At 36.0% G+C, this 26,414-nt stretch overlaps 1 protein-coding gene across 3 annotated transcripts in view; it reads right to left on the reverse strand.

The window, feature by feature from the left end:
- The window catches only part of TAOK1 (TAO kinase 1), a 153,687-nt gene that overhangs the window by 53,401 nt on the left and 73,872 nt on the right, over window positions 1-26,414 (reverse strand). For all 3 annotated transcript variants that reach the window (XM_034641138.1, XM_002912309.4, XM_034641137.1), the window contains 6 exons: window positions 13,976-14,047; window positions 9,388-9,489; window positions 8,081-8,126; window positions 7,434-7,530; window positions 5,660-5,773; window positions 2,488-2,579 (listed from right to left, as the gene is read on the reverse strand). In XM_034641138.1, the coding sequence (XP_034497029.1) occupies window positions 2,488-2,579; window positions 5,660-5,773; window positions 7,434-7,530; window positions 8,081-8,126; window positions 9,388-9,489; window positions 13,976-14,047 (523 nt within the window). The remainder of the gene's footprint in view (window positions 1-2,487; window positions 2,580-5,659; window positions 5,774-7,433; window positions 7,531-8,080; window positions 8,127-9,387; window positions 9,490-13,975; window positions 14,048-26,414) is intronic.

Raw genomic sequence — 26,414 nt, forward strand, 5'->3', positions numbered from 1 at the left:
AGATACAGAACACTTCTTTCACTGCAGAAAATTTTATTGGTCTGTGCTACTGTAGACCTTTTCTCTGGAACCAGAAGCAGGCTTAAAATGTGGTTCCTAAGTTAGCACTTCATAATTTAAAATACTTGTAAGTAAAATTTTAAAAAGTGGTTATAAAATAAGATTATAAAAGCTCAAGATGCCAAAAGTATGCCTAAAACTCAAAAAATCTCTTTAAATGTCTTACTCATTGGGGCGCCTGGGTGGCGCAGTCGTTAAGCGTCTGGCTTCGGCTCAGGGCATGATCCCGGAGTTCTGGGATCGAGCCCCACATCAGGCTCCTCCGCTGGGAGCCTGCTTCTTCCTCTCCCACTCCCCCTGCTTGTGTTCCCTCTCTCACTGTGTCTCTCTCTGTCACATAAATAAATAAAATCTTTAAAAAAAAAAATGTCTTACTCATTTAAAATTATCTAAAGGCTGTTTCATCTTCTGATATCGCTTTAAGTATAAAGACTCTCATTGTGAAGGAATTCTATTTTATTAGCTATAATAAAAAGAAGCTAGAGGGGTGCCTGGGTGTAGTTGGTTAAGCCTCTGACTCTTGGTTTTGGCTCAGGTTGTGCTCTCAGGGTCATGAAATTGATCCCCAAGTCAGGCTCCATGCTCAGCCTCACCCTCTGCCCCTCCCTCTCATGCCCTCTCTCTGTTAAATAAATAAGTAAATCTTTAAAAAAAAAAAAAAAAAAGAAGCTAGAAAGTCTGGAAGAGTAAACCATTTCACAGAAACTAGAGTTTAGACAGATTTCTTTCTGAGCAGTACAACTGGTCAATGAATACTTTCTAATCAAATAAATATTAACATATATCAATAATATCTAACAACACCATTAAAGCAATTTCACTATCACCAAGGGGCATATGTATGTACCAACCAGCACAAGTATGTAAAAATACCCCACAGGCAGAGTATACTAACCAGCTTCTCTACATTTATACCCAGGTTTCTGAAGAAATTAATTAGGATCTACCTGCAGGAAGAATTGAGGTTAAAAGAACTGAGGTTAAAACACTTTCAGATGGAAAAACATTCTGCAAATCTCAAAGGAAGACCAAGCGACCAGAAGAGAACGACATTATGGTAATTTCCAAATCTGTTTGCTGATGCTGTCATACTTTAAAATAAAACAAATAAAATAATATAGAGGTTGAAAGGAATGTTTAATCTAGGAATTAAAAGCAAAAATATCTAAAGAATATATAATTTTGGAAAAATATTAGACTGTAAGATAGCAAGAGATTGGTTTATAATGGAAATTATAATTTTCATCCACTATATAATAAGCTTTTGATTTTATTTTACCTCAATTTCCCTACCTACTTATTTTACAAAACTGATAAACTCAATTTGAAAATCATTCAACCAAATTACAACATGGATTTTACTTTTTTTTTTTTTTAAAGATTTTATTTATTTATTTGAGAGAGAGTGTGTGCCTGCGCAAGCAGGAGGAGGAGCAGAGGGAGAAGGACAAGCAGACTCCACACTGAGCTTAGAGCCTGAGGCAGGGCTCGAACCCACAACCTCGAGATCATGACCTGAGCCAAAATCAAGAGTGGGATGCTCAACCAACTGAGCCACCCAGGTGCCCCTCACATGGATTCTATTTTTAATGTGTTATTTTCGATCTGTGGTCACTTCTAGAATGGTTCAATTAAATATTCCCAATATTTCCCGCTTTTAAATAAAGTTTACAGGAATATTCTTTTTTTTCTAAGATTTTATTTGTAAGTAATCTCTACACCCATCATGGGGCTCAAACCTACAACCCCTAGATCAAGAGTTGCATGCTCTACCAACTGAGGCAGGCAGGCACTCCTGGAATATTTTTATAAGAAGAAAAAAAAGAAAGGACATAGGACTGGAGGGGGTAAGCTTGGAGAATCAAGAGCAAGAAGATGGACATCACCTTCAATTATAGTGACAATTCAACTACCTACCTGGCTCACACTGGGAATGTTAGTAAAGTTATGATGGTCCAATGACTTAAGCATAGTTCCCTTTATGGGCAACAGAATAAAACGTGTGCATAAAATCAAATTGTTAACAATATGGCATGCAGCCTGACATCTAATTCTCAGACCTAATTCAAAGTAATAAGTATCCTAAGTAGAGGTAAGTAATTCATCAATGCCGTAAAGACTTTCTACAGATGGTAAGTCTAGTAACCACAGACATATTTTAGATGTTGAACAAATAGCCATTAAATATTAGACATAAATACCTCAAACTTAATTAATACCACAGTGGGAAATTATTTTAGACCTAATTTACCACAGCAAATATAAATATACCTCACCTTATATATATAAAAATTATAAGATAACCAAAGTGATTTACTGCTCCCTTTAGTAACTGACATAAAAACAAAAAGCTATGATTTGGTACAGAAAATGAGGTAAAACACTGATCACAACTTACTACATCGTATAATAAACAACAATGCTTACCTAGTTCAATACATGTTATTCCAAGAGACCATACATCTACTTTGCCATCATACTGTCCTTCATCCATGGCTAAAATTACTTCTGGGGCCATCCTAAAACATAAAATGTCATTTAAAGTAAAAGAAATGTATACTATTCTTTAAAAACGTAACGACCATCTATAGAGAGAACACCTGTATGAATTCTAGACATCATGTCTAGATATGAATTTTTATAATGAGAAATAAATGCACTACAAGTCATCAGGTAAATATTTACCATTGCATATATACTGTGAGACTCATTCTCACCATCTGTCATGATCATGTAACAGCATCCTAAAAAAAGGATGCCCCAGAGCAGGGCTGCATAGTCTAATATTGTATAACCCTTAGGCTAATGATTCTTTTTTTTTTTTTTTAATTCAGTGGAGGTTTTTTGTTATTTTTTTATAGTTTTTGTTGTTGTTGTTTAAGAGAAAGAGAAAGAGTAGGGAAGGAGCAGAGGGGGAGAGAGAGAGAATCCTAAGCAGGCTCCAGGCCCAGCACGGAGCCCAACTTGGGGCTCAATCTCAGGACTCTGAGATCACGAGCTGAACTGAAATCAAAAGTCGGACACTTAACCAACCGAAGCACCCAGGCACTCCCCCTTAGGCTAGTGATTCTTAAATATTTTGGTCTCAGGATCCTACTATGAAAGTCTGAATTACGCTTGAAAGATGGAATTTTTATCATTGGCACTGAATACTGTCAATTGTTTTCCTTGAAGTGACAAGCTCACTCCATTTATTTGAGAAAATATCTATCACAATAACCAACGCTGAATAACCATACTTTGTCACTCTACCTTTTAAACAGTAACAGTGTTCCATGATAAAAGTGGCTAGAGCAGCTCACAACAAAGACAATTACACAATTATTAACCTTACAGGTGTCTTGGTTATAAAATGGAACATTAATTCATGTCTTCAATTAGAGTCTAACATTTTTGATGGTACTTTAATTTATACTTCACTTGTATTTGTTTTTAAGCACAGACACTTATAACAGTTGCTGATGCTTACGTAGGATTATCACCATATACCCCAGTGTGTGAGAGTGTGAGTGTAAGCATAAGTGTAAAGACATCTAAATTATGTACCTAGCTCCTACATTCCAAATACACTATATACAAATTAATGAATATGTAAACAAAGTAAATTTTCAATTGTCAATACCAGAGTGGTTCTAAGATTTTTTTTTTAATAGAGGGGGGGAAGGAGGGAGGGGCAGAGGGAGAAGGACAGAGAGAATCTTAAGAAGGCTCCATGCTAGGCGTGGAGGCTGACGTGGGGCTCAATACCTGAGCCGAAATAAAAAAAAGTTGGACACTTAACCAACGAAGCCACCCAGGTGCCCCCCAAGGTTCTTTAAGATGTTGAAGTAAGTTTGGGAAATTACTAATTTAAGCAGAATTAAACAGTAATTTTATTTTTTATTGCAGAACTTTTCAGGACATTTTAAATATCTAATATTCATCATTAATTTATAAATAGGAGAACCATTAAGAAATACTTGCTCACAGAATCCTTTTAACAGAAGGGAAAGGGAGTCTACCTAGAGCACAGTTCTACATAAGAAATTTCTGGTCATCTAGAGCAGTGGAAGAGCAGAAATTCTTCAAGTTTTTAAATTTGTTTGCCTCTAATGAAAGTTATTTATCCCCCTGTACATTTCTGAGTTACCTAAATTTTATAAACTTAATAGCTGTAAAGGATATAATGTATAGCATATATATATACACACACACACTATACTATATGTGATTTAAAGATATTTAAAACACAGAGCTGTACAGTCAGCTCATTTGGTTTATTAAAAAACAACACATTGCTGTATAACCCAATTAGCAAAGCCAGTCTTCACTTTCACATCAATCAGTCAAATCAGAATCATTTTCTGTCAAAAAAGTCTGACTTCATTTTCAATGCAAATAACATGTTAATGTGTCCCCATGACAACCATCTCAGTTATGAATTTTATACTAGTAAAGAAGAAGGGGGGAAACAACTGAGGAGAGAGAAAAAGCAAGGAGTAAAAGGAAGGGAAGGGAGGTGACTGAAAAGGCACAAGGCCTTGCCAAGAGTTTGTGTCCTGACTCTTCAATATTTCTGATAGTCACTATGTATTCTCAAATTGTTCTTCCGGTGTTGCTTTGAGGCTTTTACACCCCAGACCAACGCATCATTGTAATATTCAGGATGGGTAAGGAGTCCTATTTTTTTTTTTTGAAGATTTTTATTTTTTATTTATTCGACAGAGATAGAGACAGCCAGAGAGAGGGAACACAAGCAGGGGGAGTGGGAGAGGAAGAAGCAGGCCCATAGCAGAAGAGCCTGATGTGGGGCTCGATCCCATAACGCCGGGATCACGCCCTGAGCCGAAGGCAGACGCCCAACCGCTGTGCCACCCAGGCGCCCCAGGAGTCCTATTTTTTATCAAGCAGGAGAGGGAGGTTTGAAAGGCAGGTGGGAAAGAAGATACAGTGGACCTAAGACACCACTCTCATCATATGGAAGAACACATGGAAGTTGAAGAGCTGGACAATTATTCCCTTCAAACTTGCTGACATTAATATTGCATTATTTATGGATAAAACAGAGGATGCCTAGAATTTGCTTCACAATAATGGCGGGGAGGAGAAAAATGAGTACATATAGCAGGAGTGCCCATGGGATATCGTTATTGGGCTGGGTGACTGGTATGTGAGGCTTCACTATACTTTTGTCTACTTTTATGTTTATTTGAAATTCTCCATAATAAAAAATCAAACCAAAAAACTCCAAATCAGCTATCAGTCTTCAGGTACTCTCAGTCTGAAGATACTGATATACAGTAAATATAAACCTAAGGAAAACACACAAATTTCCACTTAGCATTTCTATTTTCTCCTCACTTGGATTTTCACTGAATTTTTTTACTCCCACACCCAAAATATGATATAGGTTATAATACAGAAGAAAATGTCAAGGGGACAATGAAAAAATAGGAGATGTAAGGGCAACACTCCTAATCTATATTTGAAACTAACTACGCTTTAAAGTTAAAATGTCCAAAATAGCATTATATTACCAGGAAAAAGACATCTGAAAAAGTATAATCACACATTTCCTATTTCAATCATGAGGATCAATAGCAAATAGGATTATTCTTACCAATATGGTGTTCCCACAAAAGAATTGGCAGGAGATGCCATGGAAGCTGATCCAAAGTCAGCAAGTTTCACCTGGCCTGGTTCTGTCAGAAGGATATTTCCTGCTTTGATATCTCTGGGTTTAAGGAACACAGAAAATTATTTCTCTTTTCATCATTAGATTGTGTTGAAAACGATACAAATCAAATAAAAAATTTTAAAATAGGGAAGGAGAAATCAAAATAATTAAGTCCTAGGATAATTTCTCAATTAGGTAATGAGAATTAAGATCTAAAAGTAAAAATACAGAAGTGATATAAATATACAATGATAATTTTCTTCTCTAAAAGAGAAGACAAAATAGCAGTAAAGACAAAAGACAGAAAATCAAGTAATTAGAGCATAGTCTATATTTGAGGTTCCTGTTTATTGATACAAATAATAGTTCTTAAAATAGAATTTAATTAGCTGACTATTCCTTCATAATTTTAAGATTTCTGAGTATACCACTTAAAGTTAAAGAAAGATCTCATACCCCAAATTTGTTTTTTTTAAATGCTATTGTTATCATTTCCAAACCTTAGCATAGTTCTCCTAACTAAACATGAAATGAAAACTGAAACACATGGATAATATAGTATCTAATGATCCAAATTTACTTCCAAGCTTACTTTTTAAAATCAGCAAACATATTATCCATGCAAAATAAGATTATGGGTATTTATATAATACGGCTGTATGTCCAACTGGCACCATAACATACATTTAACCTTTCCAAAAAACCAAAAAAAAAAAAAAAAAAAAAAAAAAAAAAAACCAACCAAAAAAAAAAAACCCAACCAAATTTCCAAGCACTTGTCAATTCTAACTACAGCACTGTAATGGATATAATATTAAATAAAGCTTTTTCCTTCCATTTGCTTTTTAAATGAGAAGAAATATTTTGAGGTTGGTAAGACCTTAGGTTCTAATTCCAACTCATCCATTCACTTATTTGTTAGCATGTAGCTTTCTCTTGGATTTTACTATCCTCATCTCAAAAAAAATGGTAAGCCATTTAGCTCACAATGACTCTACTATATAGTTGAATATGTACTGCCTGGTCCACATATATGATTTAAAAAATGCTACTTTCCTTTTAAAATAGTCAAAACCTACATCAATGCTAAAAATGCATTATAAAATAGTTCAACCTTAAAATTACCATCCATTATTAAGGATCATCAAGGATTCATACTCAAAAGAGTATTAAGAGAGTGTTAAGGCCATGTCATGGGATCAATGGACAAATCTGGCATTATCAGTTACCAGAAAGACAAAAGACCTAAGTTTAGTTCTAGTCTAATCTGGCTTTGTAAACTTCAGAAAAATTAGTCACAAACTGGGGCATCACTTGATCTGTAAAATGAAAAAAGTAAGACTACATAATCCCTAATGTCTTTTCCATCTCACAAATTAAAAGATTCTATAATTAAATTCCTACCACAAATCTATAAAGTGCACATATGTCAGAAAGCCCAGCAGCACGTGTAGACAAAGATAAAACTAATCCTAAAAGGAAAATTCTTTAATTTTGAATTAAATCTTTTATCATTATGGGGGAAAAAAAACTGATCCTAAAAGGAGATCAAATGTACTGGCATGTTTGTAGGACAACCAAAAAAGTGAGTTTATAAGACTCTGAAATGCTTTTATTTGGCTATAACCAACAAAACTTACAGGATTAATAAGTTCCACAGTTGATAAGTCCAATAAACCATTTGCTGTTAATACATGATAATTGTCAAAGTGCTTACCTATGGATCATGGTATGAGAATGTAAGTAGGCTAATCCCTGGAGAGCACCATGTGTAATTGCTGCTATTTCCACTTCCTGTAATGGCTTTTTGTGAACTTAAAATAAGAATTTATGGGAAAATAATTACTATACAGAATATTTTTGCTTAATAAAATAAATAAACATATCTAATATTTGAGGCAATTTTAAAAAACTAACATTTAGTGAAAAGATTGGCTCCCCAAAACAAAAAACAAGGCTACTGAACTTTATAACTGGAATTACAGTTGTACCTAGCTGTTGAAGTATATAGCTCACAGACAATTTTCCTCTAAGCTAACAACATTTAACAATTAGTTGATTATAAAAACAAAAGTAACAAAAGAGAAGTTCTCCCTTTATTCTCACACATCTTCATTCTGAACAGAAGGAATAGGTTAAGCTAAATGACAAAGAATGAAGAAAAATGCTTGGTAAGTCATAGTATAAGAAAATTCACCTATTTTATGCTACTACAGGACAGTACACACCATGATGAGAATTTAAAAAAGGTGAAGGTTTTTACTCTTTCTTGGAAAGTTTTTGCATTATTTAAGAAAATCATACAGAATTCTCATTATATTTTTGCTAATACATTTTTTCCCTGAATAATTAAAGGAAACCTACCTTCCAGTAAATCTGAAGCAGATCCTAAACAATATTCCATTACCAACTAAACAGGAAGAAAAATTATAAAAGCACTGAATTAGTAAAAAGGTTCTACGTGAGATAAAATAAATTCACCAAGAAGATCAAGAAGATAGTTTGAAGTAAAATAAAGCTAGTCATCATTTACCTTAAAAACCAAATATTTATATATTTAGCAATTTCTTAAATGACAAAGTTAAGCTAATGATACCTTAATCTTTTATGCTGACACGTAGTTACTTGCACAAAATGTTTATTTCATCTATAATTACTAACTAAAACTACAAAGGAATATAGTTTCATTATTATAACTGTTAGGAAATGGAAAGCTGTCTTCTGGATCTATATGTACAAAGGCTAGGTTATAGTTTAAATGCTTCCTTAAAGCAAACACAGAGCACCTCCTGTGTGTCAGATATTTTATATATATTAACTAATTTAATCCTCACAACCACCTTATAAGGTAGGCCCAATTATTATCCTCGGGGATCAATTCTGTTAAAATTTACTTTTTTTTTTTTAAGATTTTATTTACTTATTTGAGAAGAGAGAAAGAGGGACAAAGAGGGAGCTAGAGGGAGGAGCAGAGGGAAGCAGAGGGGAGGCAGAAGCAGGTTTCCCACTGAGCAGGGAGCCTGATGTGGGGCTCGATCCCAGGACCCTGGGATCATGACCTGAGCTGAAGGCAGATGCTTAACTGCTGAGCCACCCAGGCACCCTGAAAATTTACTCCTTAAAGATACAGTTATTACACCTATACCACTGTTGGAATACTACTTTGTCACCTCAATGGTAAAAAGAGAAAATTAATCTCCACTTCTTGGAAGAAAGTGTCTCAATTTTCTACCATTAGTATTATTCAGCCAAGGAATTACAATCAGTTCATATTTCACCAAAATTCACCAAGACTTTACCAAAATCTTTGTGGTTAAACAGATTACCATATATTTACATCAAAAAGATATGCTAACCTTATACTCGAATAATAGGATTATTGTACAATGCTTGATAAGCCATTTGAAAAATGATGATACTAAAAAATGTCAGAGAACATTTTACCACGCACATAAAGGTCAGCCAAATTTTTTTTGCAGTAAACTTGCAAAAGTTCTATTATCCCTTATTGCCAAGGAGTTCTAAGAAAAGCTGCTCTTCCTCTCTCAGTATGAACTAACATTTCAAGGTGTTTTTGCATGCCTTTACAAAACCATTTTGAGACATTCTTGAATTAATTAATTCTAAACCAATACCAACTAAATTATAGCAAGGAGAGGGCAAACACCTACCCATGCTGTGTGCTCACGTAAATAGCAGCCTTTGTATTCTATACTGTTGGGATGTTTTATTCTTTGTAGAAACTTGACTTCCTTAATAATATCCTGCCATTTCTGTGGGGGAAAAAAGGAATAAAGGAAAGAATTATGAACAGTTGCTTTTCCTTAGAAAGTTATATAAGAAAAAAGTAATTACTAGCTTAAGCAGGGTTAATGAGAACATAGAACTTTGCTTTATTTTTAATTTTAAATAGAAAACATAAATTTAAAAGCAATTACATTTATACAGTTTAAACTCAATTCATAATTTATAAAGTTATTTTATTCAAGGTAGAACAAATTTTAGTTTGATAAAATTTATCATCAATGAGTCTCATTAAAATTTTACAATCACACACCAAGCATGTTGATGAAAACTATATACCATATTTAGTGATTTTTCTTCATCAGTTCAAATCTCCCCCCCTTTTTTTAGATTTTATTTACTTATTTGAGAGGGGGAGAGAGAGAGAGAGAGAACAAGAGTAGGGGGAGGGAGAGGCAGACTCATTGTTGAGCAGGGAGCCTGACATGGGGCTCAATCCCAGGATGCTGGGATCATGACCTGAGCCAAAGGCAGATGGTTAACTGACTGAGCCACCCAAGCATCCCCCCTCCTTTTCTTTAAAGATTTTACTCAAAATGGATGAAAGACCTAAACATGAGACATGAATCCATCAAAATCCTAAAAGAAACACAGGCAGCAACCTCTTTGACCTTGGCCCCAGCAACTTCTGGCTAGATACATCTCCAAAAGCAAGGGAAACAAAGGTAAAAATGAACTATTGGGACTTCATAAAGATAAAAAGCTTTTGCACAGCAAAAGAAACAGTCGACAAAACAAAGAGAACCTACAGAATGGGAGAAGATATTTGCAAATGTCTTATCAGATAAAGGGTTCATATCCAAAATCTATAAAGAATTTACCAAATTCAAAACCCAAAGAACAAAAAATCTAATCAAGAAATGGGGAGAAGACATGAACAGACATTTCTCCAAAGAAGACATACACATGGCCAACAGACACATGAAAAAATGCTCAACATCACTTGGCATCAGGGAAATACAAATCAAAACCACAATGCGATACCACTTCATACCAGTCAGAATCACTAAAATTAACAAGTCAGGAAACAACAGATGTTGGCAAGGATGGGAAGAAAGGGGAACCCTCCTACACTGTTGGTGGGAAAGCAAGCTGGTGCTGCCACTCTGGAAAACAGTATGGAGATTCCTCAAAGAGTGGAAAATAGAGCTATCCTATGACCCAGCAATTGCACTACTGGGTATTTACCCCAAAGATACAAATGTAGTGATCCAAAGGGGTACCTGCACCCCAATGTTTATAGCAGCAATGTCCAAAATAGCCAAACTATGGAAAGAGCCCAGATGTCCATCAACAGATGAATGGTTAAAGAAGATGTGGTGCATGTACACACACACACACACACACACACACACACACACACACACACACAATGGAATATTATGCAGCCATCAAAAGAAAAGAAATCTTACCATTTGCAGTGATGTGGATGGAACTAGAGGATACTATGTTAAGCGAAATAAGTCAATCAGAGAAAGGTAATTATCATATGATCTTACTGATGTGTGGAATTTAAGAAACAAAACAGAGTATCATAGGGGAAGAGAGGAAAAAATAAAACAAGACGAAACCAGAGAGGGAGACAAACCATAAGAAACTCTTAATCACAGGAAACAAACTGAGGGTTGCTGGAGGGGAGGGGGGTGAAGGGATGGGGTAACTGGGTGACAGACATTAAGGAGGGCATGTGATGTAATGAGCACTGGGTATTATATAAGACTGATGAATCACAGGCCTGTACCTCTGAAACCAAAAATACATTATATGTTAGTTAACTGAATTTAAATAAAAGAATGTTTTAAAAAAATAAAGATTTTACTTATTTATTTGAGACAGAGAGAGGGGGAGTGTACGGGGAGGGGGAGGGGCAGAGAGAGAGGGAAAAGCAGGCTCCCCACTGAGCGGGAAGCCGAGGCTAGGCTCGACCCCTGGACCTGGAGATCATGAGCTGAGCTGAAGACAGACACTTAACCTAACAGACTGAGCCACCCAGGAATCCCATCAATTTCCCCGTTATTTGCAGCTTTATTAACATGTAATTTACATGCCATATAGGTCACCTACTGTGTTTTTGGCTTATATGTTCTACTGAATATTAAGGTTATGTTTGTTTTTTAAACTCAAATAATTACTTTGAGATTTAAATTTCTAAATGCTAGTGAACAATTGTTATTACATAGGAAATGTCACAGAGATAAACAAGCAGTATGAAAACATTTTTTTACATATTTTACTAAGAGCCTTCTTCATTGGTGGCTTTGAGGAAATACAGATAAATCTTTGACCATAAGCTACTCCATGACAACCTTACTTATGTCATATCCACAGTTACTCTTAAGAAGCAACCAGGGAGGGGCACCTGGGTGGCTCAGTCAGTTAAGTGTTCAGGGATCAAGCCCCACATCAAGCTCCCTGCTCAGCAGGGGACTCTGCCTCCCCCCACCATCCACCCCCCGCTAATGCTCGCTCCCTTTTAAATAAATAAATAAAATCTTTAAAAAAATTAAGCAACCAGGGAACTCTAAATATACAGATCCTTCAGTCCATACTCAAAGATTCTAGTGGCTTGGTAGATGTGGGATGGAAATTAGGAATCTGATTTTTGTTCGTTAGTTTTTTCGAGGTTTTCTACTAACGTGGGCCATATTTCTAAAGGCAGGGAAACTACTAGCGTAGCAGAAAACTTCAAGAAATGTTTTGTGCTAAAATTTAAGATCATATATCTCCTATTTTATTTCACAAGTCCTCAACAAAATACAGCAAAATATCTTTACAGTGTTTTATATAAAATGTGTACAATATAAGATGCTACATTCTGAAAACGTTTCACGGGCTTTAAATTTCAAATTTGAATGCTCTGGGACACAAACTCCGAACAAAGCAAAAGCCTATATTCTTCAAGGTAAAAAAGACTTTCAGGAAGGACACTAATAATTGGATGTGAAAAGATGATACACTAAATGAAACTTTGTTTTAGGTGTAACTGATCAAACAGACTCCAACACAGTACCAGTCTGCCTGTAAAAGCTAGTTCTACAGTTGAGCTATAAAATGGCAAATAAAATTAGAGTTAACTTGTAAGAAATGGAGTTCTTTAGGAGTTTCAGGAATTTTTAGAAAATTTTTAGGTATCAAAATGATGGAAGAGTGATATAATCATAATAGTGTTACCATACCCACAATATGATCTTCACAAAAATAAGGTTTACCATAAAACAGAAATTCCAAAAAAGTAGAAAACCAAAATCTTTAAAAAGTAAAGACTAACCCAGCAATTCCACCTCTAGCCAGGTACCTGAAATTACTGAAAGCAGAGATTCAAAGAAATATTTACACAGCTAGACCATAGCACAATAACCAAGTGGTGGAAGCAACCTAAATGTCCACTGACAAATGGATGGATAAACAAAATGTGATGGTTTACACACACACACACACACACACACACTATTCAGCCTTAAAAAGGAAAGAAATTCTAACACATACCATAACATGGATGAACTCTGAGGACATTATGCTAAGTAAAATAAGCCAGTCACAAAAGGTCAAATACTGCATGATTTCACTTACATGAGACACCTAAAGTAGTCAAATTCATAGCAACAGAAATGAGGATGGTGATTTCCGGGGGCAGGGGGGGGGATGGAGAGAATGGGGAATTAATTGTTTAACAGGTAGAGAATTTCAGTTCTGCATGATGAAAGGGTTCTGGAGAAGAATGGTGGTGACGACTGCATGACAATGTGAATGTCTTCAATGCCACTGAACTGTACATTTAAAAATAGCTAAGATGGTGAACTCTGTTGTGTGCATTTTACAATTAAAATAGTTAATTTTAAAAATTAAAGCCTAAAGATCCTAGATTTAGAAAGTAGAATACATGTTAAAAAATAAATTTATACAATTAAATAGAATAAATATAATCTGAAGAGAATCAGAATATTAGCAAACTAAAGCAGTATCAATATAGTATCAATAATTTTTTCAAATTGTTATACACTGCCTATTTTTCAGACTAGATATACCTGCCTGTTGATTATTAAAGTTTGTTTAAAACAAGCCTTAACAATCTCTAAACCATTAAAAAACAATACACAATATAATTTGTCAAATATCTTATTCTAATTTACTTTTTTTAAAACTGGTGATTCCTCTACAATACAGATAAAGTAATATATTAAACCAGAGTTTTAAAAAGCAAGCTCACTTCAGCAGCACATATACTAAAAAATTAAAAGCAAGAGGCACAAGTTGGGAGGCCATTAATGTTCTGTTTATGGCTTTAGGTACAACTTTAATGGGTATATTTAGTTTCTGAAAGAAAATTCACTGAGATATACCCTTAATATTTGTATACTTTTCTTTATGTATGAATACTTTTGAAAGAATTCCCATCTACCCCCATTAAAAACAGCATGTCTAATATGCCACACAGAATGTATACATTTCACCTACCTCAGTAGACTGCTTTCCACTATAAGACATTTTCTTGATAGCCACCACTTCATTGGTGCGCACATCTCGTGCCTAAAAAAACAAAGCAAGGACCATTGTAAAAATGAACAGATTAAATCTGGGCAATTATTTCTTTGAGAATTACAGCATTTATAAGCTATCATATCAAAAGGGACATCAAAAGTGCTATTAAAGCACATTTAAAAAATAACAATCAATATATAATTAAACTTATCAAATTAGACTTGAATGACTTCCCAAAGTTAAAATGTTCTAAAATTAGATTATGGTGATGACTATAAATCATATTTACTAAAAATCACTGAAATGTACAAAAAGTTGGTGAACTTATGGCATGTTAACTCATACCTCAATAAACTTGCTAAAAAAATAGATAGTACATACATAAGTTATACCTGTACAAGTTGCTTTAAAAAAACTTTTTAGGGGCATCTGGGTGGCTCAGTCAGTTAGGCTTCAGACTCTTGATTTTGGCTCAGGTCATGACCTCAGGGTGGTGAGACTGAGCCAAACTGTGTTGGGCTCTGTGCCGGGCATGGAGCCTCTTTGGGATTCTCTCTCTCCCTCTTCCCCTCCACGCCACCTCCCCCAAAGCTCTCTCTCTCAAAACAAAACTTTAAAAAAAAAGACACTGTGATTAGGAACAACTAATGACATTTTATTTCAATTAGTAGCGGCCTGGTTTAATGGAAACTTGTACCACTTGTTGTAAGGTGTAAAGTGGATCTAGCCACATTAAGTCCTGCTTATTTTTCAACAAATTTATTTTTCCAAAATGTTCTCTGCGATGAGCCCCTTGATTTTAATCAACAGGTGTTAACAGCAATATTTTTTTTGTAACAGCTTTATTGAGATAGTATACATTCCATACAATTCACATGTGAATGTGTACAATTCAATGGCTTTTAGTACAAAGATATATGCAACCATCACTACAATTTTAGAACTTCCATCACCTCAAAAAGAAAACTCCTAATTGTTCATTTAAAAAATGGTTAAAATTTTTAATTTTATGTGTATTTACATAAATTAAATTTTATGTGTATTTTACATTAAAATTTTTTCTCTATTAGAAAAAAAAGAAAGAAACCCCTTATCTGTTAGCAATCGCCCTCTTATTCCTTTTCCCCACCACTTCAGCCCTAAGCAACAACTTATCTCTCTGTCCTCTAGAGATTTGCCCATTCTGGACACTTCATATAAATGGAACCATATAACATGTGGTCTTGTGTTTGCTTCTTTCACTTAGCATAATGTTTTTAAGATTCATGACTCATGACGTTAAGCATCTTTTCTTGTGCTTCCTGGCCATTTGTACTTCTTTGGAGAAATGTCAATTCAGATCCTTTGCCCATTTTTAAATTGTCTTTTCTTTATTGAGTTGTAAGAGTTCCTTATATATTCTAGACAGATCCATTATCAGATATGTAATTTAAAAATATTTTCTCCTATTCTATAGGTTGTCTTTCAGTGTTTTGAAACACAGAAGTTTTTTATTTTGATGAAGTCCAATTTATCTACTTTTTCTCTTGTTGTTCATATTTTTGGTGTCGTATCTAAGAATCCTTTGCCAAAACCAAGGTTATGCAGATTTACCCCTATGTTAACATTCTTCTAAAAGTTCTATAGTTTCAACAGTTACATTTAGATCTGGATTTTGAATTTTTATATATGGTATCAGGTAAGGGTCCAATTTTATTGTTTTGCATTAAACAGATGCACTTTCAAAAGATTTACTTATTTAGGGGCGCCTGGGTGGCACAGCGGTTAAGTGTCTGCCTTCGGCTCAGGGCGTGATCCCAGCGTTCTGGGATCGAGCCCCGCATCAGGCTCCTCTGCTAGGAGCCTGCTTCTTCCTCTCCCACTCCCCCTGCTTGTGTTCCCTCTCTCGCTGGCTGTCTCTGTCTCTGTCAAATAAATAAATAAAATCTTTAAAAAAAAAAAAAAAGATTTACTTATTTATTTGACAGAGAGAGAGCATACGAGCGTGGTTGGGGGCAGGGGTGGAAGGGCAAAGGGAGAGGGAGAGAGAATCCCAAGCAGCTCTTCCTTCTTTCTTTCTTTCTTTCTCTCTCTCTCTCTTTCTTTCTTTCTTTTCTTTTTCTTTCTTTCTTTCTTTCTTTTTCTTTCTTTCTTTCTTTTCTTTCTTTCTCTTTCTTTCTTTCTTTCTTTCAAAGATTTATTTATTTTGAGAGAGAGAGAACATGAGCAGGGGCGGGGGAGGCAGGGCAGAGGGAGAGGAAGAGAGAGAATCCCAAGCAGAAGCCCTGCTGAGGGTGAAGCTCCACATTGGAGCTAAATCCCACAACCCCAAGATCATGACCTGAGATGAAACCAAAAGTCGACCGCCTAACCAACTGAGCCACCCAGGCACATCACCAGACGCACTTTTAATTAGCCTAAGACAAAGCCTGATTTAAAAGTGGCTATACTGGAGGTGCCTAGTTTATGTCCTCTGGCTCTCTCCCACCTTTCTCTCTCAAATTAAATAAAAAATAAAATAAATAAAAGTGGGTATGCTAAATGCAATGCAATTTTCTGGATTAGATTCTAGAACAGAAAAGAAACAGTGGAAAAACGGAAAATCTGAGCAAAGTGTGTAAGTTTAGAGTATCATTTGATCAATGTTGATTTCTTAGTTTTGATAGATGTAATGTTGATAAATAAAATGTTGACAAAACCATGTTACATGTTTATGTAACATGTTAACATTAGGGGAACCAGGTGGAAATTATAGAGGAAACTTTATTACTATAAAATCTGTAATATTATTTTATTTTTTAAAAGATTGTATTTATTTGACAAAGAGAAAGAGAGAGCACAAGCAGGGGGAGGGGCAGGCAGAGGGAGAGGGAGAAGCAGGCTCCCTGCTGAGCGGCATTACCCCTGTAATGTTATTTTAAAATAGTAAGTTAGGGGGCGCCTGGGTGGCACAGCGGTTAAGCGTCTGCCTTCGGCTCAGGGCGTGATCCCGGCGTTATGGGATCGAGCCCCACATCAGGCTCCTCTGCTATGAGCCTGCTTCTTCCTCTCCCACTCCCCCGCTTGTGTTCCCTCTCTCCCTGGCTGTCTCTATCTCTGTAGAATAAATAAATAAAATCTTTAAAAAAAAAATAAATAAATAAATAAAATAAAATAGTAAGTTAGGGGTGCCAGGATGGCTCAGTGGGTTAAACGTCCGCCTTCAGCTCAGGTCATCATCCCAGGGTCCTGGGATCGAGCTCCGCATAGGTCTCCCACTCAACGGGAAGCCTGCTTCTCCCTCTCCCTCTGCCTGCCACCCCCTCCTGCTTGTGTTCTCTTTCTCTTTGTCAAATAAATAAAATCTTATATAAATAAAATAAAATAGTAAGTTAAATTAGAAAATGATTATAATTTATTAAAATCCAAACTTATTAGTTATGTTACATTAAAATTTAAGGACAAAATTAAAATGAGATACCTTTGGGGACTACATCTAAAAAGAATAAATAAACATATATAATGTCTACAAACATGTTTTTCCCCTTCCTTCAGGATCACATGTTGTACTTCGTTATCACATCTTGTTAGTCTCCTATAATCTAGAACAACTCCTTAACCTTTCTTTGTCTTTCATGACAGTGGCATTTTTGAAGAATATACAGTGGAATGTTACTAAATTTGTGCTTGTCTGCATTTCTTCAAGATTAGATTCTGGTTATACATCCTTGGCCAAAATACTACAAGAGTAATACTGTCTTTTTCAGGGTATCATATCTGTAGGTATACAATGTCTGTCTGTTCCACCTTGATGTTACTAATTTTCATCATGTACTCAAGGCATTGTCTGTTCTTTTCCAATGTATATAGTTATAGTTACTGTTTTCTACCTTCTATCTAACAAGTAATCTGTGAAGAGATACTTTTAAATCATGTAAACATCCTGCTCATCAAACTTTCCCTCTAGATTTAGCAACCACTGAATGTTCTAGCCCCAATCTTCACTATGATGATAATAAAATGCTGATTTTTTTTTTTCAACTCTACCATTCCCTTCCTTCACATTTAACAGTCAGCATTCTATTATGAGGAAAAGCCCTCTCTTTTAATCCATCCATTCATCCATCATCTGTCATGGAAATAACGGATGCCTATTTATTCAACAGGCTATATTAATCCATTATCATTTTTATACTGATGCTTATATTCCAGGATTTGGCCAGTGGGAGCCCCCTCAACCTGGCTCTCATGTCCTTTTGAAAGGCCCCAACGTTTTTTCTCTCTTTTTCTCTTTCTTTCTTTTTTTCCCCTAAAGCACTTTTTAACTTTCTGGCACAAGATGTTCTAAGGCTTATCTTTTAATGTTCCCTGTCCCTGAAATAGAATGAGCCATTACTCCAAGGAGCTCTTGTTCCCTTTAGCGAGGAATTCAAAATCTATGTGCTCACTGATACTGAGGTGTCATTGAAATGACAATCTTGTGGCAGACAGAGATAGGAGATATACTGGGGGGGGGCAGATATAACCATATATATATACAAGGGGGGAGATATAACCTATCGAATCCCACAGGGTTCTTCCTTACTTTCCCTGAATCCATATTTCTCTTCTTTCATAGTCAGGATCCTAACTCTAAATAATATCAATATTATTCATTGCTCAATCCTTTAACACATAGTTTCAGAACTGTCACACCCATACCAATATGAAACAAATGTATTAAGAGTTGAAGACTTATCTGTGGTTTCCTTTCCTGCGTACAGTTAAAATATTATGTACATACTTGTATTAGTTCTATTCTTTCCTCCGATGTGGTTATATCTGAAATACTCTTGGAGTCGCTGTTCCTGTTTGCCTTTGATATGCCCCCCATATATACTGATTAAATTTTAATTTTTAAATATATAGAATATCTATTACCCAAGAGGTAAATTCAAACAAGTATCATTCCATCCTCTATCTCTTCCCTTCCATTCCCCACTACAACTACCATCATTCTGTATCTTGATTTGTTGATTGTATAGGGGCATAATTTATCTAATTTCATTAAACTATACATTTAGTGTCTGTATATTTACTGTACATAAATTGCATTCAATAAAATCACTCAATTTAAAAAATACTACCAGCACAATGAATGGGCTACATGTCAGGATTTTCTCAGTGTGGTTCTTTTATTGGGCCCAATTCTAAGATTCTATGTATATTTTACCTCTGTTCTATATTTCTCCACACTAGTGTAAATGGAGAAGAGACAAACATAAACTCAGACAAATCTGTAATAACAAAAAAAAAAAGGTTTTTTTTGAAATGTTTTCTAGGTCCCTCTTCCCTCATTTTGTGTCCAATCTGGAAATTAAACAAATGTGAACAACAAATGCACACATACAGCATGTGTACATAACAAGATTCTTCAAGGATATATACCTAAATGTTAATAATAGCTGTGCTTGGGTAGTGAAATTATAGATGGAGTTTTTACGATATTCTTTATTTTTTTCGTATCCAATTTACAAATGGGTTATAAACCAAAAGTTCAAATTGTTAAGAACTTGAAAAACATTTTCTCTAGGGAAATAATATTTTAAATTGTGGTTTCATTCCGAAGATGCCCACTTAAAAAAAAAAACAAAACCTAAATCCATAATACTGCCCAAATATTAAACATCGTGTAATATTTGTTGCTTGGGGAGGAGCAATTTAAAAGGAAGAAGAAATAAGTGAGTGGAGTTTTTCCCTACAGATTAAGAAAGGAATTCTTAGAGATGTTTTATGGCTTTAGAGTAAATAGTTCATTGGCTCGATTTTAAAATTACAATCTTTAAAATAATAAACATGTTTCTTTAACTACCAATTTTATCTCCTGGAACCTTTTATTTATGAAGTATTTATTTCTCTAAAGGGAAAAAAGTCAACAGACACTTACTTCCCTTTTTTCTTTTTTGGAAAAAATCTATTTCTGGTTACTAATGAGCTTTTTTTTTTTTTTAACTTTGCAAAGTTAAAAAAGTGTTACAGAAGTGTTGCTAAACTAGTACAGTTACCATATACCCTTCATCCAGCTTCCTCTAATGTTAATATCTTTCATAATGCAGCGGCATTATCAAAACTAACAAATTAACATTGGTAAAACTATTAACTAAACTAAGGCTTTATTTGAAGTTACCAATTTTTCCAATAATAACTTTTTTTCTGCTCCAGGATCCTACATTGCTTGGTTATCATGTTGCCTTAGTCTCTTCCAGCCTGTGACAATTCCTCAACCCTTCTTTTATGACTTTGACACCTCTGAAGAGTACTGGTTATTTTGTATAATGTTAGCCAATTTGAGTTTATTTCCTCACGATTTAAGTTTAGCATTTTAAAAATAAGAACAACACAGGGGCACCTGGGTGGCACAGCGGTTAAGCGTCTGCCTTCGGCTCAGGGCGTGATCCCAGCGTTGTGGGATCGAGCCCCACATCAGGCTCCTCTGCTGTGAGCCTGCTTCTTCCTCTCCCACTCCCCCTGCTTGTGTTCCCTCTCTCGCTGGCTGTCTCTCTCTCTGTCGAATAAATAAATAAAATCTTTAAAAAAAAAAAAAATAAGAACAACACAAAAATGATGTGTCCTCAGTGTTATGTCAGAGAGGCGGTACATGATGTGGACACTGGTGATATTAACCTTGATCACTTGGTTAAGGTAGTCTGCCAGGTGTCTCCACTGATTTTCCCATCTCAATTAATAAATATCTTTGGGGCTATACTTCAGATTATGCATATATCCTCTTCCTCCTCAGACTTTAACCCACTAATTTTAGCATCTATCAGTGGATTTTGGTTGCAACAATTATTTCCCTTAGTCGTTCTACATTTAATAAAAGGAATTTGTATTCTTTATATATATATATATTTTTTTTCTTTATATGTATCTGTGGTGTGTGAGAGAAATTAAGTTCCTACTAATACCTCCACAATTTTAATCCAAAACCACAGGGTTATTATCTAGCCTCCTCCTTTCCTTATTTGTAACTTCTTTCTTGGACGGTAAGAAAACTGGTTCTCATTATCTACAATACACTTACTTATTTATTCAAATCTACTATATAGTTTCAGAATTGCCAAACCATATCCCAGTGAATAACAAAGTAACTGGAATTCCTTTTGTCTTTAACCTTATTCAGCCAAAATACGGTTTCCAAAATCATTTGAGATTAGTTCTTTCTCCCTTACCCACTTCTGTGTTTTATGTTATTCGTTTATATGACAGTTAGGTTCATTTGTTATAGTCGGTAGTCCATCTGTATTTCCCTATCATAGTTTGTGTTTGCGTGCGTGCGTGTGTGTGTGTTTGATGAAAATTAATGAACAGGGGCACCTGGGTGGCTCAGTCAGTTAAGTGTCTGTCTTCAGCTCAGGTCATGATCCCAGGGTCCTGGAATTGAACCCCACATCGGGCTCGCTGCTCAGCTGGGAGTCTGCTTCTCCTTATCCCTCTGCCCCTCCTCTGTGGTATGCTCTTGCTAGCTCTCTCTCAAATGAATAAATAATCTTTAAAAAATTTTTTTAAAACTTAATGAACATTTAGTAAACAGGTAAAATTCACTCTTTGTGGAATGTACACTGAAGTAGATTGCTATTTCTGGCAATTACAAATAAAACTACCATTAAACATTCACGTATAGTTTTTTGTGTGAACCTGAGTTTTCATTTCTCTTGGATTAATATTTAGAAGTGGGAATGCTGGGTCATATGATAACAGTACGTTTAACTTTACTTAAAAACTGCCAAACCATTTTCCACAGAGACAAGACCATTTTACATTCCTACCAGCAATTAATGCAATTTCCAATTGCTCCACATACTCATCAGTATTTGGCACTGTCTGTATTTCTTTCAGCTCATCTTTATTTCTAAGTCACTTTAATAGGCATACAGTGGTATCTCATTGTGGTCTTAATTTGTATTTCCCTAAAAACTAATGATGTTGACCATCTTTTTACATGTTTAATAACCATCTGTATTTTGTGGGGATGTGTCTGCTTAGACCTTTTGCTCAATTTTTATTAGGTTATTTTCTTACTGTTGAGCTGTGAGAGTTCTTAATTTTTCTAATTTATTTTTATTTTAGAGATAGCACACGTAAGTGGGGGGAGGGGTAGAGGGAAAGGGCAAGAGAGAATCCTCAAGCAGACTCCCTGCTGAGTATGGAGCCCAACACAGGGCTTGATCCCAGGATCCCGAGATCATGACCTGAGCCAAAATCAAGAGTTGGATGTTCAACCAACTGAGCCACCCAGGTGCCCCAAAAGTTCTTTATATGTTCTGGATACAAATCCTTTGTCAGATATGTGACTTGAAAATATTTTCTGCCAGTCTGTGGCTTTCCTTTTCATCTCTTTACAGTAGCTTTTAGAAAACAAAAGTTTTTCATTTTAACACAATTCAATTTATAAATTTTGTCTTTTATGGATAATGCTTCTGTTGTTAAAATATTTTCTCCTGGGGGGCGCCTGGGTGGCACAGCGGTTAAGCGTCTGCCTTCGGCTCAGGGCGTGATCCCGGCGTTATGGGATCAAGCCCCACATCAGGCTCCTCCGCTATGAGCCTGCTTCTTCCTCTCCCACTCCCCCTGCTTGTGTTCCCTCTCTCGCTGGCTGTCTCTATCTCTGTCAAATAAATAAATAAAATCTTAAAAAAAAAAAAAAAAGATTTTCTCCTGGGGTGCCTGGGTGGCACAGCGGTTAAAGCATCTGCCCGGCTGAGGGCGTGATCCTGGCATTATGGGATCGAGCCCCACATCAGGCTCCTCTGCTATGAGCCTGCTTCTTCCTCTCCCACTCCCCCTGCTTGTGTTCCCTCTCTCACTGGCTGTCTCTGTCAATTAAATAAATAAAATCTTTAAAAAAAAAAAAAAAGACTTTCTCCTATATTTCATTCTAGAAGCTTTAGAGTAGGCTTTAAATTTATCAATATGATCCATTTTGCATTCATTTTTATATAAGGTATGAATCAAAGTCTATTTATTTATTTATTTATTTAAAAGATTTTATCCACCCATTTGAGAGAGAGAAAGAGTGCGTGTGTGCACGGCAGAGGGAGAGGGAAAAGCAGGCTCCCTGCAGAGTGGGGAGCCAGATCCCGGCCTCAATCCCTGGACCTCCAGACCATGACCCAACCCAAAGGCAGATGCCTAACCAGCTGAGCCACCCAGGCACTCCTTTTTTTATTTTTTAAAAATATTTTATTTTTAAGTAATCTCAGCACCCAACATGGGGCTCAAACTTACAACCCCGAAATCAAGAGTTGCATGCTCCACCAATTGAACAGCCAGGTGTCCCTCAAAGTTTACGCATATGGATGTTTAGTTGCTCTAGTACCATTTGTTGAAAAGACTATCCTTTCTTGATTGATTTGTCTTTGCACCTTTGCCAAAATCTGTTGACTGTATTGTACGGGTCTGTGTCTGGACTCTCTGTCCTGTTTGATGGGTTTATGTATTTATCTTTTCAACAATACCATACTATTTTGATTACTGTAGGTTTTTGAAATCAAATGATGTGAGTTCGTGAATTTGTTTTCTTTTTCAAAATTGCTTTGGCTATTCTAGTTCCTTCACTTTCTCTAAAATTTTTAGAATATGTTTGTCAATATTTATTTTAGAAGCCTGCTGGGATTTTGATTGGGATTGCATTGAATCTATATATATCAATTTGGAGATAACATTATTTAGCCTTCCAATCCATCAACACAGTATACCTCTTCAATTATTTAGGTCTCCTTTGATTTTTCTCAATGTTTAATAGTTTTCAGAATACAAATCATGCATATTTTTTGTTGGATTTAAACTCAAGTATTTCATTTTGTGGGTACTATAAACAGTACTTTTAGCATAAAACAAATTCCACTTGTTCACTGATGACATGTGGAAATACAATGGGTTTTCGTATATTGCTCTTGTATCCTGCAACTTTGCTACCTAACCTATTAGTCCTGGGAGTCCTTTTATAAACTGGGAATTTCCAAAGTAAACTATCATGTTGTATATATAACATGGTAAATATGTGGATAAATCTTAAAACTACTTTTTCTCTTAGATTCTTTAAAATACAAATGACTGTTTAAAGCAAAAATTATGGCACTGAATTCTTGATTTAGAATGTATGCAGGGGTGCCTGGGCGGCACAGCGGTTAAGCATCTGCCTTCGGCTCAGGGCGTGATCCTGGCGTTATGGGGTCGAGCCCCACATCAGGCTCTTCCGCTATGAGCCTGCTTCTTCCTCTCCTACTCCCCCTGCTTGTGTTCCCTCTCTCGCTGGCTGTCTCTATCTCTGTCAAATAAATAAAGTCTTTAAAAAAATAAAAAATAAAATAAAATGTATGCAGATGTGGGGCACTGGCTGGCTTAAGTTAGTTGGTGGAGCCCACAACTCTTGATCTCAGGGCTGTGAGTTCAAGCCCTACACTAGGAGTAGAGATTACTTAAAAATAAAAAAAAATTTTTTAAATAAATCTAATGTATGCAGATATAATAAATAAGACAAGAATAGCATAAATGATATAGAGAGGAGTACATGAGGGGCGCCTGGGTGGCACAGCGGTTGGGCGTCTGCCTTTGGCTCAGGGCGTGATCCCGGCGTTGTGGGTTCGAGCCCCACATCAGGCTCCTCTGCTATGAGCCTGCTTCTTCCTCTCCCACTCCTCCTGCTTGTGTTCCCTCTCTCGCTGGCTGTCTCTATCTCTGTTGAATAAATAAAATCTTTAAAAAAAAAAAAAAAAAAAGAGAGGAGTACATGATTTCTACATTTTTCTTGAAGTGACTAATATTAACAGATGAACTGAAAAGAGGATGGGATATTCCTCTCATAGAGAATAAGATGATAATAGTCAGAAACTTTTTTTTCAAGTGTTTATATATATATACATAACAAAATACTTGAGCTGTAAGTAATTAAAGAGCACAATACTACATGTCATCTATTCTCACTGCTTGAGAGTAAAGGTAAAGTCAAAATTGGCTATAGGTCTAAAGACAAACTGGATACTGTAGAGAGCAAAAAAGAGAAGGAAAAAGAAAATATATACAACTAATCATTCTGTTTCAAACCAGGAAACTGTGAAGATCCATTCAGGAGCTATTTTAATGAACCAGTAAGAATGATCTGAAATCACCATCAATTAATTATATGTAAATGGTCTTTCTAGATTTTTTTGTATATTTACATTTTTCTCTCTTTCTTTTTAAGATTTATTTATTTAGAGAGAGGGAAGGGGAGAGCGAGCAAGCGCACGGAGGGGTAGGAGCAGAGGGAGAGGGAGAGAGAGAATCTGAAGCAGACTCTCCATTGAATGCGGAGCCCAGTGCATAGCTCAATCTCACAACACTGAGACCATGACCTGAGGTGAAATCAAGAGTTGGATGCCCAACTGACTGAGCCACCCAGTCTCCCCATACCTTTTATTAACACTTAACAATCTGCTGTAACCGTTGAAAATATAAAACTTGCCAAACTCCTTAAAGAATACATATTAGTAAAATCTTACAGTAGAAAAGAGGTAAATATTACATCTCATTTTTTCAAACGAAGAAAAATAACTTAAGAAAATGAATTTGCCAGATCATACATAGTTTGTCATATTTGTTAGCAAGCTACCTGGCCTCCAAGCCTGTGCTCTGTAACCCATCCACTGACATGTTGGTTCTACTTAAGGTACTGGAAACTAAAAGAGAAATTTTTATCTCCTGGCAATCTAGAGACAGTTGTTGTTCTTCTTTTTTTTTTAAATTAATTAATTAATTAATTTGACAGAGAGAGGCAGCAAGAGAGGGAACACAAGCAGGGGGAGTGGGAGAGGGAGAAGCAGGCCTCCCGTCGAGCAGGGAGCCCGATGCAGGGCTCGATCCCAGAACGCTGGGATCATGACCTGAGCTGAAGGCAGATGATTAACAACTGAGCCACCCAGGCGCCCCTAGAGACAGTAGTTCTTTTGGACATCTGAGTCTTTGGTCTGCTTTCAAATACTTACAATACCAGCCCTTGCTTGATTAGCTTGCCTGATGAGATAGACAGCATAGCTGGCTCAACTGGAGTATTTTTAAACTTAAGGTCATCCTTATTGTCAATTAATGAAAATTCAGAAATGTTGGGGCGCCTGGGTGGCACAGCGGTTAAGCGTCTGCCTTCGGCTCAGGGCGTGATCCCGGCGTTATGGGATCGAGCCCCACATCGGGCTCCTCCGCTGGGAGCCTGCTTCTTCCTCTCCCACTTCCCCTGCTTGTGTTCCCTCTCTCGCTAGCTGTCTCTATCTCTGTCGAATAAATAAATAAAATCTTTAAAAAAAAAAAAAAGAAAAAAAAAAAAAGAAAATTCAGAAATGTTATAAAACTACTTTTAGTCAACTAAAAAGATTCGTTGAGAGGGTCCTTCCTCTGTATACCCTATAGGCAGACTCCACACATTAAGCCCTGTCATGGGGTA

Source organism: Ailuropoda melanoleuca, chromosome 13 (assembly GCF_002007445.2).
Source record: "Ailuropoda melanoleuca isolate Jingjing chromosome 13, ASM200744v2, whole genome shotgun sequence".
Classification (NCBI taxonomy): domain Eukaryota; kingdom Metazoa; phylum Chordata; class Mammalia; order Carnivora; family Ursidae; genus Ailuropoda; species Ailuropoda melanoleuca.